Source organism: Oncorhynchus kisutch, linkage group LG1 (assembly GCF_002021735.2).
Source record: "Oncorhynchus kisutch isolate 150728-3 linkage group LG1, Okis_V2, whole genome shotgun sequence".
In the NCBI taxonomy this organism is placed as follows: domain Eukaryota; kingdom Metazoa; phylum Chordata; class Actinopteri; order Salmoniformes; family Salmonidae; genus Oncorhynchus; species Oncorhynchus kisutch.
Genome location: NC_034174.2, coordinates 25,430,387 through 25,448,502, shown reverse-complemented (window position 1 = coordinate 25,448,502; position 18,116 = coordinate 25,430,387). Strand labels below are relative to the sequence as shown.

The 18,116-nt window shown below is 43.2% G+C and overlaps 1 protein-coding gene across 5 annotated transcripts in view; it reads right to left on the bottom strand.

Moving 5' to 3' along the window:
* The window catches only part of cadpsa (Ca2+-dependent activator protein for secretion a), a 160,140-nt gene that overhangs the window by 18,537 nt on the left and 123,487 nt on the right, over positions 1–18,116 (bottom strand). For all 5 annotated transcript variants that reach the window (XM_031806363.1, XM_031806401.1, XM_031806435.1 and 2 more), the window contains 8 exons: positions 17,062–17,218; positions 14,686–14,827; positions 7,091–7,246; positions 6,841–6,988; positions 5,794–5,868; positions 5,613–5,696; positions 5,192–5,224; positions 3,947–4,054 (listed from right to left, as the gene is read on the bottom strand). In XM_031806363.1, the coding sequence (XP_031662223.1) occupies positions 3,947–4,054; positions 5,192–5,224; positions 5,613–5,696; positions 5,794–5,868; positions 6,841–6,988; positions 7,091–7,246; positions 14,686–14,827; positions 17,062–17,218 (903 nt within the window). The remainder of the gene's footprint in view (positions 1–3,946; positions 4,055–5,191; positions 5,225–5,612; positions 5,697–5,793; positions 5,869–6,840; positions 6,989–7,090; positions 7,247–14,685; positions 14,828–17,061; positions 17,219–18,116) is intronic.

Sequence of the window (18,116 nt, the reverse complement as noted above, 5' to 3'; positions counted from 1 at the left end):
CCAAGGAGGTTGTTGAGGGAGGGGTTCTTGAATCCTGGAGAGAGCTGAGTGCATGATTGTATTTTAAAATGTTTACATTTTATTTAAACTATATTTAACTAGGCAAGTCAGTTGAGAACAAATTCTCATTTACAATGACTGCCTACCCCGGCCAAACACTAACCCAGGCGACGCTGGGACAATTGTGCGCCGCTCCATGGGACTCACAATCATGGCCGGATGTGATACAGTCTGGAATCGAACCAGGGTATATAATGACGCCTCTAGCACTGAGATACAGTGCCTTAGACCGCTGACCAACTTGGGAGCATGTATGTACTGTATGTACAGTGCATTTGGAAAGTATTCAGACCCCTTGACATTTTCCACATTTTGTTAGATTACAGCCTTGTAATGTATAAAATCGTTTTTGCCCCTTACCATTCTACACAACATAATTCATAATGACAAAGTAAAACACAGGTTTTTATACATTTTAACAAATGTATAAAAAATGTAAAACTGAAATATGACATTTACATAAGTATTCAGAACATTTACTCAGTACTTTGTTGAAGCATCTTTGGCAACGATTACAGCTTCAAGTCTTCTTGGGTATGACACTACAAGCTTGGCACACCTGTATTTGGGGAGTTTCTTCCATTCCTCTCTGCAGATCATCTCAAGCTCTGTCAGGTTGGATGGGGAGCATTGCTGCACAGATATTTTCAGGTCTCTCCAGAGATGTTTGATCGGATTCAAGTCCGGGCTCTGAGTGGGCCACTCAAGTACATTCTGAGACTTGTTCCGAAGCCACTCCTGCATTGTCTGGTGCTAAGGGTCGTTGCCTTTTGGAAGGTGAATCTTCTCCCCAGTTTGAGGTCCTGAGCACTCTGGAGCAGGATCATTAAGGATCTCTCTGTGCTTTACTCTGTTCATCTTTGCCTCAATCCTGACTAGTCTCCCAGTCCCTGCCGCTGAAAAACATCCACACAGCATGATGCTGCCACCACCATGCTTCACTGTAGGAATGGTGCCAGGTTTCCTCCAGATGTGACGCTAGGCATTCAGGCCAAAGAGTTCAATCTTGATTTCATCAGACCAGAGAATCTTGTTTCTCATGGTCTAAGAGTCTTTGGGTGGCTTTTGGCAAACTCCAAGTGAGCTGCCATGTGCCTTTTACTGAGGAGTGGCTTCCGTTTGGTCACATAAGACCTGATTGGTGGAGTGCTGCAGAGATGGTTGTCCTTCTGGAAGATTTTCCCATCTCCACAGAGGAACTCTAGAGCTCTGTCAGAGTGACTATCGGGTTCTTGGTTACCTCCCTGACCAAGGCCCTTCTCCCCCAATTGCTCAGTTTGGCCGGGAGGCCAGCTCTAAGAAGAGTCTTGGTGGTTCCAAACTTCTTCCATTTAAGAATGATGGAGGCCACTGTGTTCACTGGGACCTTCAATGCTGCAGACATTTTTTGGTACCCATCCCCAGATCTGTACCTCGACACCATCCTGTTTCGGAGCTCTACGGACAATTCCTTTCGACCTCATGGCTTGGTTTTTGCTCTGACATGCACTGTGAACTGTGGGACCTTATATAGACAGGTGTGTGCCTTTCCAAATCATGTCCAATCAATTGAATTTACCACAGGTGGACTCCAATCAAGTTGTAGAAACATCTCAAGGATGATCAATGGAAACAGGATGCACCTGAGCTCAATTTTGATTCTCATAGCAAAGGGTTTGAATACTTATGTAAATAAGGTATCTGTTTTTTACTTTTAATACAGTTGTAAACATGTCTAAAAACCTCTTTTTGCTTTGTCATTATGGGGTATTGTGTGTAGATTGCTGAGGGGGGGGAAAAGTAATCCATTTTAGAATAAGGCTATAACGTAACATGTAAAAAGTGGGGGGGTCTGAAAACTTTCTGAATGAACTGTATGTATGGTATGCAGGTATGGTATGGTATGGTATGGTATGGTATGGTATGGTATGGTATGGTATGGTATGGTATGGTATGGTAGGTAGGTAGGTAGGTAGGTAGGTAGGTAGGTAGGTAGGTATGGGGTGAATTTACAGGGAGATGGGCCATGTTAGTAGATGTACACAGGAAGATTATTTGACTCTGAATCATGCCACTGGGCATAATGTGTTGAAACAAATTTGACATGAGAGATAAGTTTCATTTCAAAATATATAGCTAAGCGAGAATAGGGGGGAAACAGAAACAGAAGAATATGTGTTTGGAAAGGTTTAGAAAGTAAAGATGAAAGAAATGTTGAAAGGAATTGGTGGTTCAAGTGAGAAAAATAAAGAGTTGGAAGGAAAATACACAGAAAAACCAAGGGCCTTTTTATGCTTTTTTAAAAATCACTGAGCCTAAACACACAGAAACAGCAGCAGAGAAGTATCACGCCTTGGTCATGTTGAGCGGAGCGACAAGAAAAGGACAACAGCAATGGAGTCCTGCAGTGCAGCAGGACACCTTCATACGCCACAGTACTGCCAGAGGGAGAACAGATAGAGAGTGACATAAAGAGAGAGAGAGATTGAGGCCTCTGCTATAATCAGAGAAGAAATGCTCTTCTGAGAGAAGAGGATACAAGGCAAACAGCAGGTCAAAGCAGCAAGAGAAACAAACATGGAGAAGAGACACGTTCACTCAGAGAAGACTGATACGAGAGAAGCCAGGTCATGCCAGAAGGCCTTCAGGGAAGCAACACACGCACACATGCACACATAGGTGCAATCTGAGGTCCTCCCTTGAAAAGAGCAGTGGACAAATTGGTCAACATGCATCACAAAGGACTATTTAGATAAGAAATACCTTGGAACATCATCTAGGTTAAGACAGTGTTCTCTTTTCTCATTTCTCCCTCAACTTAATTCAGTCTCCAATACTCACACATATTTCTCTCTGTCCCTTTCTTTCATTATTTCATTCTTTCTATCTCCTCTCATTATAATAAGACCAGGGTCAGATGCCCTCCTTCCTATTTGTCTCTAGAATATTTATTGGACACAGTTTCAAATGTCTTGTATACAGTCCAACGTAGGGAACTGATCAGCAGTGATGGGGGTCATCTGATTATTAATGTTCCTACAAATCAATTAGTGGAGGAACACAATGTATTCTAACGGCTGAAGACAGAATCTAGACAGGGGGATGTATTAAGTAATCTTATAGAAAGGCATTGTATTGTGTGGTCTTTAATTGATTAACCCTTGTCTGCTGACTCACAGAGAGAGAGAACACTGCTTAAGATAATCCTCCTCAAGGTGTTGCATGTCTCAAACAAACAGACATAAAAAGACGCAGAACACTACAATAGAATAGACACAGGGTAGAGCATAGTCTATTCAGACTGGAGGGAAGATTTGGAAGTAAAGGAAGGAGGGTGTATAGAGAGAGAGAGAGAGAGCAAGCGAGCGAGAGAGCGAGAGAGAGAGAGAGCAAGCAAGAGAGCGAGAGAGAGAGAGGGAGAGAGCAAGCGAGCGAGAGTGAGAGAGAGAGCAAGGGAGCGATAGAGAGAGAGAGAGGGAGAGAGAGAGAGAGCAAGCGAGCGAGAGAGAGAGAAAGAGAGAGAGCAAGCGAACGAGAGAGTGAGAGAGAGAGCAAGCGAGCAATAGAGAGAGAGAGAGAGAGAAAGGGAGAGAGAGAGAGAGAGAGAGAGAGAGAGAGAGAGAGAGCAAGCGAGCGAGAGAGAGAGAGAGAGAGAGAGAGAGAGAGCAAGCGAGCGAGAGAGAGAGAGAGAGAGAGAGAGAGAGAGAGAGAGCAAGTGAGCGAGAGAGAGAGAGAGAGAGAGAGAGAGAGAGAGAGAGCAAGTGAGCGAGAGAGAGAGCTACTTATACAGCTGTGGAAGAGAAGGCAGAAAGCTGTTCAAAATGTGACTTATCCCTCAGAGCAGACTGTTTAATCACATTTTGGAGAGCCTCCCCTTGTAAGGGAGGAGAAGGCATTGGTTACTCACATCAAATAACCTTTCTATGTAAACCTCCTCATTGACCTTATCCCGCAGCATGTCCTGAGAATGGCGCACAAAGGTCACGTAACCGTCGGCAACATCCATCCCAGGCTTCTGCAGGACACACCACATAGAGACAGAGAGAGGGAGATGAGAAAAGGAGAGGGAAAAGGAGTAATTAGCCAAGGAAAATCAGATAAAACAGACAGGTATTAAAATAAACATTACACTAAAGTGTTATCAAATTGTCCTTTTCATCTCAGAGAAATCAGAGTTCATGGTTGACATTTCTGGAGAGGCATTTCATTTGCAGTGCGTATAGACCCAGAGATATGGGATCTTGTCACTGAACTTCCTATTAGAGATGTGTACTTGGCCCAGAATCCTCCGTAACAGTCTGGGAATGTGCAAAGTGAACAGAGGAGCCAGGAACACATGATCAGGCTGCTGAACAGATTGTTAGGAGGGCTGCCATTTCTCATACCAGCTCAAATATATACACAGGACAATGAGTTTGCAAATAAGACACTCAATTTGTGTGTGTGTGTTTATGTGTGTGCGTGTGTTAACGTATGTGCGTGTTTATGTGTGTGTGTGTGCCTTTCTCACTCCCGCATCTTCTCCGGTATATGAAACGCATCCCCCCCCATGCCAGTGGACGAGGTAATATGAATTTGTAATCATCAGACACTGTAAACTGAATTTAGTTTGTTAACACATCCCTGAGTGGTTCCAAAGGGCGCAAATTAGTATGTTTCGCCACTGTAATTGTATTTTGTGCATTAAACAAACCATTACCATGCAGAAGCTAGGGCTTTGGGCCCACGGACATAAGAGGCCTAATCACAGATTCACCGACAAGGCATTCATTTAAAAAGTGCCTTGTTGACATGTGGATCGATTGGCAGTGAAGTGATACTCCTCTGAGGTGCTGTTTAAAGCAGAACACAGCTAGCGTTCTGCCCCAGAGGCAGAATCCTGGTGTGCTTTTGTTACACAACACAACAGAGACTCACAATGTGTGCCACATGGCAGGCCTAGCCAGCTGATTCTGCCCATAACCATATGAATGGCAACCAAACCAAAAAAAAAGACAACCATCTGGACATGTCCTGAGACTCTATGGAAAACCATAGCAAGATACGTGTGCATGCACATAAATAAATACAAGAATGACTCATATGCACGCACACACACTTGGACTGGGATAAGAGAAACACAAGAACTGATAACAACACTATTTTCACTTACAGGTACATCCACATACTTTGAGGCAGCTTTCACCTTGAAATGAGACAGAGAGAGATTAGGTGAAAAGAAAAGACTTGAGAGTCCAACTGTGCAGCTTCCTTTCATTACAAAAGCTGTTTCATGTGAGTGTAGCTTCAGTGTGTGACTGCAGTATGCTCATTAAGTCAGTCATGTCAGGAAATGTAGTTGCAAAGTGTACTCAGAAGTTCATTAGATTTCTATAACAATGTTCAGGAAACCTACGAAAACCTGTTCCTGCAGTGGGAGTGTTATCATGAGAAAACTGAGGGAAAAGCTGTACATTATTTGAACAAGACTATTCCTACCCAATGACGAATAAAATAATTACAAGATCAGGGTCCAGTTCTGTATGCAGTGTACACTGAGAAAGAGGGGAATGAGAGATGGAGTGCATTCTTACTGTGAAAGAGAGGAAGGAGGAGAAGAGAGTGCCCTCGTCGTATCTGGACAGTTTGGCTAGGACACTATCTAGAATGACCACAAACTGACAGACAGGGAGTTGTGTTACTGGCAAGTCCAACACATTAAAAACAACATTAATGTCATATCACTTTCAGATATGAGTAAGCCAGTAACAGCACCTTTGCTACTAGTAAGGTGATCATCTCCTTCACAGTCTCCTCTATGAGAGCGTCAATTTGGGAATGGTACTGTCTCTGTAAGGAAAGAGACATGTTAGTGACAATGTCAAGTCCAGCTTTCCTACCTTCCCTCCCCTTCTGTTTGTTGCTACCAGGTCTCACAGTAGGCCAATATGCTAATCAGTAGTGTGACAGCATTCTTATGTCTCCACGTGAGCCATGTAAAAGACCTCCGACTAATTCATTCTGCTCTGGTAATTGGTACCTGTCTCTAGATTGTGCGGATATGAAGACTCTCACATCTACTCCATGTATATTCAGTAGCATCTACACATATGTTAATGAAATCAAAACAAAAGGTATCGGAAGACTGGGGAAGACTGCAATGGCGGCTAATTATACATTTGGGAACCAGGGGTGAGATTTCAATGGAATTGTTAGCCACCCTTAACCAATCTCTAACAAACGTTCACAGGACAGAGAAAATAAATGAAAGATAGAGACATGGTGATGGTGAAAAAGCAAGCGACTACAGCAAAATCACATATTCAAGCAAAAGCAAAATCAGGAGCAAGTGCCTTTGAAAAAATGTGCAAGTGAAAACCTTGACAGAAATGCTTACACAGTATGTACTACTATACAACATGTATTGTATTAGCACACCGTTACATAATATGTGCATATAGAAAGAAATAGCAACATAGCAATGTTGATCTTAAGTGAGCTGGAGCTCTTGAATCCATGCAATTAAGAGAATACACATCAAGCAAACAGTTGGTGAGCAAAAAAGGATTTTCCCAAAGTGCCTTGGTACTGAGCCACGATGGATAACTGATCTGTATATCCAGTTCCACATGCTTTGTGATATATCAGAAAAATCCCTATTAGACATCAATAGAATCATAAACATTATATTCCCTCTGGAATATAATAGGTGAAAACTTTACACTGATTCAAACACTGTGTAACACATGCATGTTGGTGTGAGGCTGTGGAGGTGGACTGCTATAAGATGGTACTGTATGTCTGATAGAAGGCCTACTGTACCTCCTGTCCCAGCTCCATGGCACACAGCTTGGCTGACTGGGCCTTTGCATCCACCATCACGTTGAACATGGTGCAGATGGACTGAGGCACCCGGAAGTCTGTGGTCCGACTGCTCTTCTGGAGCTTGGCTTCAAAGGCCACCCGCGTCCTGGAGACAAGGAGATTAAGGAGAGAGGTTGCAAAACTACACATACCCACAATGTGTGTAATTGTGTGTAAGCAAGTGTCTCATTCAGGCCCGTCCTCTCACCGTTTGATGCAGGACTCAATCATGTCGCTGGACATGAGTTTCAGCCTACTCTCCAGGTGTTTGCCAAACTCCTCCTCAGGCCAGTGCAGGTCTCTGATGAAGGTCTGTAGAGCGTCCAGCTTCCAGAACAGGTCCTCTGACGTCCCCGAGCCGTTACTGGACAGGAATCACAGGGCAAAGGTTATAGCACTGGTACCTAACATGGGAGGTAAAAGACTACATCAAGGGTCAAAGAGGATGGGGCAAATCCAGGTCTCAGAATTCCATTTATTTCGGTTATTTTTAACATTTACTGATGGGTTAAAATATTTTGAATGAAAAACACTATCGTTGACCTGTTCCTGGCCAATGTGGTTCTATGAATTGTGTTCTCCAAGGTACCAATCAGTGTATGGTAAAAAAAAATAGACAGACATGAATATGTATTTGACCAATCAATAATCACAGTGAGTTGAGTGGTTATTAGAACAAGGGAAGGAGTAGGGGTCCATGCACACTGTAGGTTGGTCAGTTAGTTAGTAAACTCTGGAAAAACACTATGAAGGGTGGGGTTGCTTTCCGATGCTGTGGAGGAGACTGTCCCACTCCCTGTCCCCTTCCCCTAAACCGTTTAAATAGAGAGAGCAGCTCTCTCCAGCCACACAGGGTCCTCCTGACAGCTAGTACCCATAGGTAAGAGCTCCAACACAGGGTAAACAGGGATCTGACCTCCCTTCCACAGACTGGAGGTCAGAGGGATATGATGGAAAGAAACAAACAACACTTTTAAACTCTGGCTTTGGTTTGGCCTCGTTTAATAATGGTGTATCATTTTGCATGATTCCATTCTGTTGTTTTTTAATCAGCTTAAAAATATATTTGTGTCTTTCCACCATTCAGTTCAAACACATGCTGTAGGAGAAAAATGAAAAGCTCTCCCTTTCGAAACACTGCCTACTTTAACCACACTCCCCATGCTAGGGCCTTGGCATGAACATGGCTGCCGATAGAACAACAACACTGGGGCAACTGGGGTCCAGGCAACAGAACATCAGATCACTGGGACAACTGGGGCCCTGGCAACAGAACATCAGATCACTGGGACAACTGGGGCCCTGGCAACAGAACATCAGATCACTGGGACAACTGGGGCCCTGGCAACAGAACATCAGATCACTGGGAGAACTGGGGCCCTGGCAACAGAACATCAGATCACTGGGACAACTGGAGCCCTGGCAACAGCACATCAGATCACTAGGACAACTGGGGCCCTGGCAACAGAACATCAGATCACTGGGACAACTGGGACCCTGGCAACAGAACATCAAATCACTGGGACAACTGGGACCCTGGCAACAGAACATCAAATCACTGGGACAACTGGGGCCCTGGCAACAGAACATCAGATCACTGGCAAGCGATCTACATATTAACTACATATTTTAGAATTGGCTAAGCCTGTTTTTTCCTAATTATCAACCATGTGCTTGTGTAAATGAGGTATTTGAGAGTTTTCCTTTGAGGTGCGTTTTATCTTTCTGGCTTATTTACAGGATAGTAAACCTGCGTTTAGATTAGGACTATCTTTGACAGAAAATGTATTCCTTTAATAACGATGGAGGTGAAAGGTGGTTGCGATTAGTTTTACTTCAGAGGCAACTTTGGGACGAGACTTCCGCTTCATCTCTCATTGGCTGCTCATTTACAAGGTATCAAACCGGGGACTTGGAATCCAAAACTTGGCGACAACCAGGGTCTCAGTCTGTTCTCACACACATGCACACACAGACACAGACTTTTAGTAGTAGGTGCTGAAGATGTTTCACTCTGGTTTGGGAAGTGGGATAGATAATGTATCAGGTGTAGCTCAAGGTGCAGGATAAGTGCTTTAAATCACCATATCTAAACATACTGTAGATTTGCAATTATCTTTACGCTTTCTCCCTCCAGGTCCCCCTGGAGGAGCGCTCAGAGCTAACAGGTAGACATGGAGTTTTACGACTGACAGACTCACTAATGAAATGGGAAATGTCATATTCCCTCGATAACAAAGGGGGATCATTATCATGTGGTGAATGAGTTAACATGCTCTGCATTAGAGTAGGAGTGTATCTGAGAGGCTCATGCCTCACTAAAGACACACCCCAGGAGACCAAGGGCTGATCAAAGCTCTCCAACTTCTGCAAGTTAGGCATGTTTGGTTTTATAAATTATTGTATGAATAAAATGCGTTATATTAAATTTGATTAATTGACTACAATGTTTACCACAGCCAAAGTTTTATTGTAAACTATAGTGGAGTAGCTGCCATGAGCTAACTATACAAAAAAAATATCAAAAACGCAACATGTAAAGTGTTGGTCCCATATGAGCTGAAATAAAATATTGCAGAAATTTTCCGTATGCACAAAAAGGTTATTTGTCTCAAATGTGCTGAAATTTGTTTGCATCCCTGTTAGTGAGCATTTCAACTTTGCCAAGATAATCCATCCAACTGACCGGTGTGGCATATCAATAAAATTATTAAACAGCATGATCATTACACAGGTGCACCTTGTGCTGGGGACAATAAAAGTCAACTCTAAAATGTGCAGTTTTGTCACACAACTCAATGCCACAGATGTTAAGTTTTGAGGGAGCGTGCAATTGGCATGCTGACAGCAGGAATGTCCACCAGAGATGTTTCCAGAGAATTGAATGTTAATTTCTCTACCATAAGCCTCCTCCAACGCTCATTTTAGGGAATTTGGCAGTACGTCCAACCGGCCTCATAACCCCAGACCACATGTATGATGTTGTGTGGGAGAGTTCTTAGCTGATGTCAACGTTGTGAACAGAGTGCCCCATGGTGGGGGTCGGGTTATGGTATGGGTAGTCATAAGCTACGGATAACGAACACAATTGCATTTTATAGATGGCAATTTGAATGCACAAAAATACCATGACGAGAACCTGAGGCCCATTGTGAGACCCATTTTTTTTTTAAGGTATCTGTGATCAAAAAATGCATATCTGTATTCCCAGTCATGTGAATTCCATAGATTAGGGCCTAATGAATATATTCAATTGACTGATTTTCTCATATGAACTGTAAATCCCTTAGGCCAGAGCTGACCCCATCGAAATTAAGACTGTTGGAAATTTCTGTCCATCTTCAGAAGTTAAGCCAGACAGCCAGTGTCCCAGAGGACATGTGATATGTTCATGCCAAGAACATATCATGTGCATGTTTCATGTTTCATGCTCCAACAGAGACTCAATACACACTGAGTCACATGTAGTTGCAATCCAGTTGGGGGTAGAAAAGCTAGGCATTGTTGGGAAGCTAACCGGCGGTAGATTTGTTACTTTGGGCATTTGGATGTTGACATTTGGTAGATTCAAATCAGGCAGATTACTTCTTAGGCTCTTGTGAAGAAACAAACAGAACAGAAAAAATGTCCTGTAACTGGTAATGTGGATGTGTTTTAAAAGGGAAAGTGAAACAAACTAGATAAAAGCAATGCCAAGGAAAACAAATAAAATTGGTGAGGAAATTAGCAAAACAAATTAGCAAATTAGCACTAAAAAAATCTGTTATTGAAATTAAATAAGTAAGGGTATCTTTGCATTGAATTGAAGAGGCAAATCTAATGCTGACAAATAATGTGTAAAGTGTATCCTATCAGCATTGAAGAGACTCATGACAAAAGATAGTTGACTTATGACAACTCAACATATGGTGACAACAAACTGCAATGTCATTCATATAAGGGGTACCATATGAACACTCCAGGGCAGGGTTTTCCACTATCAAATTAAGACCTAGACAACCAGGTGAGGGAAGTTCTTTACTAATTAGTGACCTTAATTCATCAATCAATTACAAGGGAGGAGTGAAAACACGCAGACGGTCGGTCCTTCATGGAATGAGTTTGACACCTGCTCTAGGGAAACACTCAAGAAACATGTTTCCAACAATATTTTCAGATGATCTTACCTGCAATATGGACAAATATAAATAAATATATAGTAAATCATTGTGTTAATACTTATTAATAAGTAACACAACCTCCTCCCAGCTGCCCACTGCTCTGAGGCTAGGAAACACTGCAGTGGTGGGCCGTCAGGGCCAGCAAGGCCTTCTCTGCTGGCCTAAACATCATCAGAATATAATTTTTTTTAAATATATTTTCCCACAAATATGTATTAAATTATTCCCCAGAGTAAGAGTTACACTCTTCATTTCATAGCGTTCCTCTTGGTTGCACTGCTTCCAGCCCCAGGTTGAGATTTGGAGGGCTGGTCTTTATGTCAGATTTTTTATCCAATCATATTCAGCCATCATGTGTTGCCAGGGGTCTAAAATCTGCCCTCAGGCCTTCAGAATCAACAGTGCGGGCGCTTGTAGCTTAAAGTGAAATAAAAATTTTGTGTCAACCAATCAGCTTTAGAGTTGGCTATTGTACGCCTGCTGGCTGGCTCCAGTGTTACACAGGAGCCAGCTAGCAGGCGTAGTGCATGCACGTCTTTTGATTGGATTACCAATATTGAGAGGCAGGTCCCATATCGGCAGGTCTCAGAACTAGGAAACTGAAATTGATCAACAAATTAATTTGCGTACTACTAAGCTGTTTTTTCAACCCACAATGGCGGAAGGAGAAGATATCGATTTGGTCGAGGATATAATTATAACGCCATTCTCAAGACAAACTTTTCAAGAAAAGTTAGACATTGTCAGGAGAGGTAGACGCCGACTCTACAAAGCCTGTCACAGGCGGGAAAGGGGTTCGTTCGCCACTTTCAACTATGAATGACTCACAGGCCCCCGAGAAGCACTGCAAACTGTACTGCTGGGAATGCCTATTATTTGCAAGTGATCGATTTGATGTTTGGAGCCACACTGGCTTTGCAAACCTGAGTTGTCTAACCAAGGCAGCAACAAGACACCAAAGTACGGCTGGGCACTTACAAGCAATGGTGCTTTTGAAAACCTTTTGGGACACCCGAGTGGATCTACAGCTCAACGAACAAGCGCGCAGGGCAACGAAGCTGCACAATGAAAAGGTATTGTACTCTTCCGCTGCAATTCTCTGAATAAAAATGTCAATTTCAAGGTGACGCAACGCCTGGTTATACTGCGTTTCTGTCTAAATGTATAGTGTCTAGAGCCATGGCATCATAATGATGGTAATAAGAGGTGGATTAATTCGGGTGGGACTGTGTAGGACTTCACTGAAGGCCCAGGCCCCAGAACCACAGCACGCTACTGAAACACTGTCACCACCGATAAATCCACTATAATTGAGAATTTCAATAAGCATTTCTCTACGGCTGGCCATGCTTTCCACATGGCTACCCCTACCCTGGTCAACTGCCCGGCACCCTCCACAGCAACCTGCCAAAGCCCCCACCATTTCTCCTTTACCCAAATCCAGATAGCTGATGTTCTGAAAGAGCTGCAAAATCTGGACCCCAACAAATGAGCCGGGCTAGACAATCTGGACCCTCTCTTTCTAGAATTATCTGCCAAAATTGTTGCAACCCTTATTACTAGCCTGTTCAACCTCTCTTTCGTATCGTCTGAGATTCCCAAAGATTGGAAAGCTGCCGTGGTCATCCCCCTCTTCAAAGTGGGTGACACTCTAGACCCAAACTGCTACAGACCTATATCTATCCTACCCTGTCTTTCTAAGGTCTTCGAAAGCCAAGTTAACAAACAGATTACTGACCATTTCGAATCCCACCATACCTTCTCCGCTATGCAATCTGGTTTCAGATCTGGTCATCGGTGCACCTCAGCCACGCTCAAGTTTCTAAACGACATCATAACCACCATCGATAAGAGACATTACTGTGCAGCCGTATTCATCGACCTGGCCAAGGCTTTCGACTCTGTCAATCACAACATTCTTATTGGCAAACTCGACAGGCTTGGTTTCTCAAATGATTGCCTCGCCTGGTTTACCAACTACTTCTCTGATAGAGTTCAGTGTGTCAAATCGGAGGGCCTGTTGTCCAGACCTCTGACAGTCTCTATGGGTGTGCCACAGGGGTCAATTCTCGGGCCGACTCTCTTTTCTGTATACATCAATGATGTTGCTCTTGCTGCTGGTGATTCTCTGATCCACCTCTATGCAGACGACACCATTCTGTATACTTCTGGCCCCTCCTTGGACACTGTGTTAACTAACCTCTAGACAAGCTTCACTGCCATACAACTCTCCTTCCGTGGCCTCCAACTGCTCTTAAACGCAAATAAAACTAAATGTATGCTATTCAATCGATCACTGCCCGCACCTGCCCACCCGTCCGGCATCACTACTCTGGACGGCTCTGACTTAGAATACGTGGACAACTACAAATACATGGGTGTCTGGTTAGACTGTAAACTCTCCTTCCAGACTCACATTAAGCATCTCCAATCCAAAATTAAATCTAGAATCAGCTTCCTATATAGCAATAAAGCATCCTTCACTCATGCTGCCAAACATACCCTCGTAAAACTGACCATCCTACCGATCCTCGACTTCGGTGATGTCATCTATAAAATAGCCTCCAACACTCTACTCAACAAACTGGATGCAGTCTATCACAGTGCCATCCGTTTTGTCACCAAAGCCCCATACACTACCCACCATTGCGACCTGTACTCTCTCGTTGGTTGGTCCTCGCTTCATACTCGTCGCCAAACCCACTGGCTACAGGTTATCTACAAGTCTCTGCTAGGTAAAGCCCCGCCTTATCTCATCTCACTGGTCACCATTGTAGCACCCACTAGTAGCACGCGCTCCAGCAGGTATATCTCACTGGTCACCCCCAAAGCCAATTCCTCCTTTGGTCGTCTTTCCTTCCAGTTCTCTGCTGCCCATGACTGGAACGAATTGCAAAAATCTCTGAAGCTGGAGACTCACATCTCCCTCACTAGCTTTAAGCACCAGCTGTCAGAGCAGCTTACAGATCACTGCACCTGTACATAGCCCATCTGTAAACAGCCCATCTATCTACCTACCTCATCCCCATACTGGTATTTATTTATTTTTCTCCTTTGCACCCCAGTATCTCTACCTGCACATTCATCTTCTGCCGATCTAACATTCCAGTGTTTAATTGCTATATTGTAATTACTTCGCCACCATGGCCTATTTATTTCCTTAACTTACCTCATTTGCACTCACTGACTGTATGTTTAGTTTATTCCATGTGTAACTCTGTGTTGTTGTATGTGTCGAATAGCTGTGCTTTATCATGGCCAGGTCACAGTTGCAAATGAGAACTTGTGGTTAAATAAAGGTTAAATAAAAATAACGTTTTTTTTTTTACACAATTGCCTACAAGTAGACATACTTCATGTGTGGATATCAACATATTTCATGTACAAATATATGGTACACATGATTACCAAAACATTATCAGAATATTTCTGTTAACATGAACAGGAAAGCCTGAAAACATTGACAGTAATTCAAGTTTGAAAACTGAAGATATTAGCATCTACCTATACAATATGTCTATACTGCATTATGACTAGCCTGGGTATCAGTCGATAACTACTATAGCCAACTTGAATGCAGAAACAGTAGCATCCGGGCTATGTAACCATTTCAATGGGGTGTTGATATTAGGGATGTCCTTACTTGACAGGCTCCCAGGACTCTCTCTCGAAGCCCCTGTGGATGGACTGGGCGATGGATGACTCCATGAGGTCCACATATCGCACCACCAGTGGGGCATATAGATCCTGCAGGTGTTTGTGGAACTGCCCATTGCACAGGTTATCTGAGACAGGACAGAGCATTTAAGTCAGATGAAGTCATTAATTCAAATGTAACACCATCGGAACAGTCACCTCCAAAATGATAGGCACCCTTGATAATAATGAGCAAAAAAAAAACTTGTCTAAAATAAATCATATTAATATTAGTCTTGCTCGCTATAAGCTACCATACCAAATTTTCTCTCTTTTGTATATCTGATGGCTATATAAATATATATATATATATATATATATATATTAGACCAGGCAAGTTTCCTCTAGATTCAACTGGTAAAAAGGCAACGCTAACACAGACCAAGGGAGATAAAATGGAGGCCAGTGTGTGTTAATGCGATGGCTCATGGCTCCAAACAGTGGGTCTGTTTTCCTCTTTATCCCTTTGAGCGCTCAATCTCCCTGTGTGTGTGTGTGTGTGCTCGTGTATAGAAGTCAAGGTCGATGATACACAGTAGGTGCAATGTTTATTTTGTTCCCTGATTGTCGCTCTCCAATTAGACACTTGAGTGGCTGCTGTACACTTCGATGTATTTGTCCAGGAGTGAGGATGCAGGGCTCGCCCTACTCCCTGCCACCACTGTTTTAGACCTCATTAACTGCTTGAATGTTGTCCGACTTTGGCGCCTATCTGGTGCTAAGGCTATTTCATGACACATAAGCTAGCTGCTTCAGGGAGACAAAACAAATGACCTTCCATGTAAAATTCCCCTGTGGTATGGTTTGGTAGTATTGGGATGCTGCTCTGTGTGTGTACTGTGTTATTGTGCTCCTGTAAACCACTGGAGAAGCCTGAGGGAGATGGATGGTTGATATCATGGTGGCAGGTTTACATTTCCAACTATACTGTCAAAGTCATGAAAATCAGAATTACTAGTATTACATGGGATTAGTCCATCTGTGTATGCTGCAGTCCATCAAACATACTGTATGCAAAGTGTACACTATGAAATCTAATATATCATGAAGTTTGTGGAAATTAATGCAGGGGAACATAACACATTAGATCTGGTAAAAGATAATACAAAGAAAAACATGCATTTTTGTGAACCATATTTAAAATGCAAGAGAAAGGCCATAATGTATTATTCCAGCCCAGGTGCACTTTAGATTTTGGCCACTAGATGGAAGCAGTGTGGAAAGTTTTAGACTGATCCAATGAACCACTGCATATCTGTTCAACATGTTGTATCAAGACTGCCCAAATGTGCCTAATTGGTTATTAATACATTTTCGAGTTCAGAATTGTGCACTGTCCTCAAACAATAGCATGGTACACTTTCACTGTAATAGCTACTGTAAATTGGACAGTGCAGTTAGATTAACAAGAATTTATACTTTTTGCCCATATCAGATATGTCTATGTCCTGGGATTTTATTTTGTTACTTACAACCTCATGCTAATCATATTAGCCTACGTTAGCTCAACCGTCCCGCTGGGGGACACCGATCCCGTAGAGGATAAATGTCAATTTATCATTCATCAAAATACCATTAATTTCATCCTTATTTTTGGCTTGTCTCCAGATTTTCTTGTTTCTATGATCATTGCAATGTGAATAACCAATCAGCTGTTTAAAAAAAAAATCCAACTATGAATGTGGCCAATTGTGCAGCAGTAACAAGTGAGCATAACAAGCTGTTCCAGTCCAAGTCCATTAAGCCACTGCAGGTGAACAACAGACTACATTACATTCTTCCAGACTCCTGGCTGACAAACTAGAATGAGACATTCCCCTGGGACAATTAGCCCAGTGCAGGTTCACTTCACAAAGGCAGTGGTAAGTGTTTCTCTTCTGGCGCATGCTTCCAGAACCCTGGACAGTGCTCCTACGGCAACTACAGTTCATACATTTTATTTGTCACATGCACCGAATAATTACAGGGCCCACAGCAACCATTTCAATTTTAGTTTCAGCTCTTAGTAAGAAGCTCCCACAGTGCTGCATTGTCCTCTCAATTACCTTCATCCGTTTCATTACACTGGAGTCAAATGCAGAAAGGATCATGCAGTGTGAAAGTAATATCAGATCGGAACATATTCTCCTCAATTTGGATCTCAACACTAGGTTTTAGTTTCTCCAGTTCGCCAAGATCAACCACAATGAACATTCAATAAATGCATGAATGCTCCAGACTGTGTGCTGTATGTGCTGTATGGTTCGGGAGTGCTAAACGCTGTGTGTGTTTGTTCATAATGTAGCCTTGGTTCAGGGCCTGGGCCGGGGTTGGAGTCACTCACAGTCGGTCCTCAGAAAGTCATTGAGCAACTGGAAGAGAGGGAAGCTGTCCCAGCTGTCAGGGGGCTGAACCTCCAGTGCAGCATCCATGTCCACTGCATACAGAGACAAGAAGGTCTCTGCATGCTCCACCATCAGGTCTGACCACCACGCAAATGCCTAGAGAGAGAGGAGTGAAGGAGAGAGCGAGAGAGAGAAAACAGAGAGATGGGGGGGGAGAGAGTGTAGAATGAAAGAGAAGAGGGGAATACATAGAAAAAGAGAAAGGAGAGAAGGGGGTATGAAAGAAAGAGATACACGGAAGAGAGAACGAGAGGAATGTGCAGATAAAGTTTGATGAAAAACAAATAGAGGGTGAAAGAGGGGAAAAGGGAGGCAGGTGGAGAAATAGACAAAGATAGAGAGACAAACAAATTGAGGATAAGAGTATGCAACTATAATACAAGCCTCAAAGTGTCATTCTCTAGAGAGGAAAGGAAGATAATGTTACTCCACCGATCTATATAAGGGCTCTTTTCTTCACAATAAGAGTCAAGTTGTCACCTCTGAGGCATCACACAGAGATCTCTGGGGGACACTTTACAGCTTTGAGCACAGTGTTTAAGTTCTGCACTCGAGCACGGCTAAGCGTGCGCTGTTCTGTTGGCCCACAGAGCGAAACACAGAGAACTACATAGATACTGCTCCTTGACTAAGTCATTCATACAGAGCTGCTCAGAGCCTCCCTATAGGATAGACAGAATCAGTGGAGTGACAGAGTCTGGAACAGGCTGGTCTCATGCAGGTTAACACTCATCCTCCCATGCTCCCCCTCTCCCTGCCCGTGGTCCTCTGGGCCAGTGGAGGACTTGGCCATCAGCCATTCACATCGTCACACCTCTGTGATGTGAATGTTCCCATGGGCGTCATGCACTCTGGCATGGGACGGTTGCCATGACAGCGCCAGCAGCAACCAGCAACAGACTCAGGGTCAAAATGGAGAGGCTCATAACAATAAATAAAACTGTCATTACAGGCCTCAAGCAGTGGGAGGAGTCATCTACTGATTCTTCACATT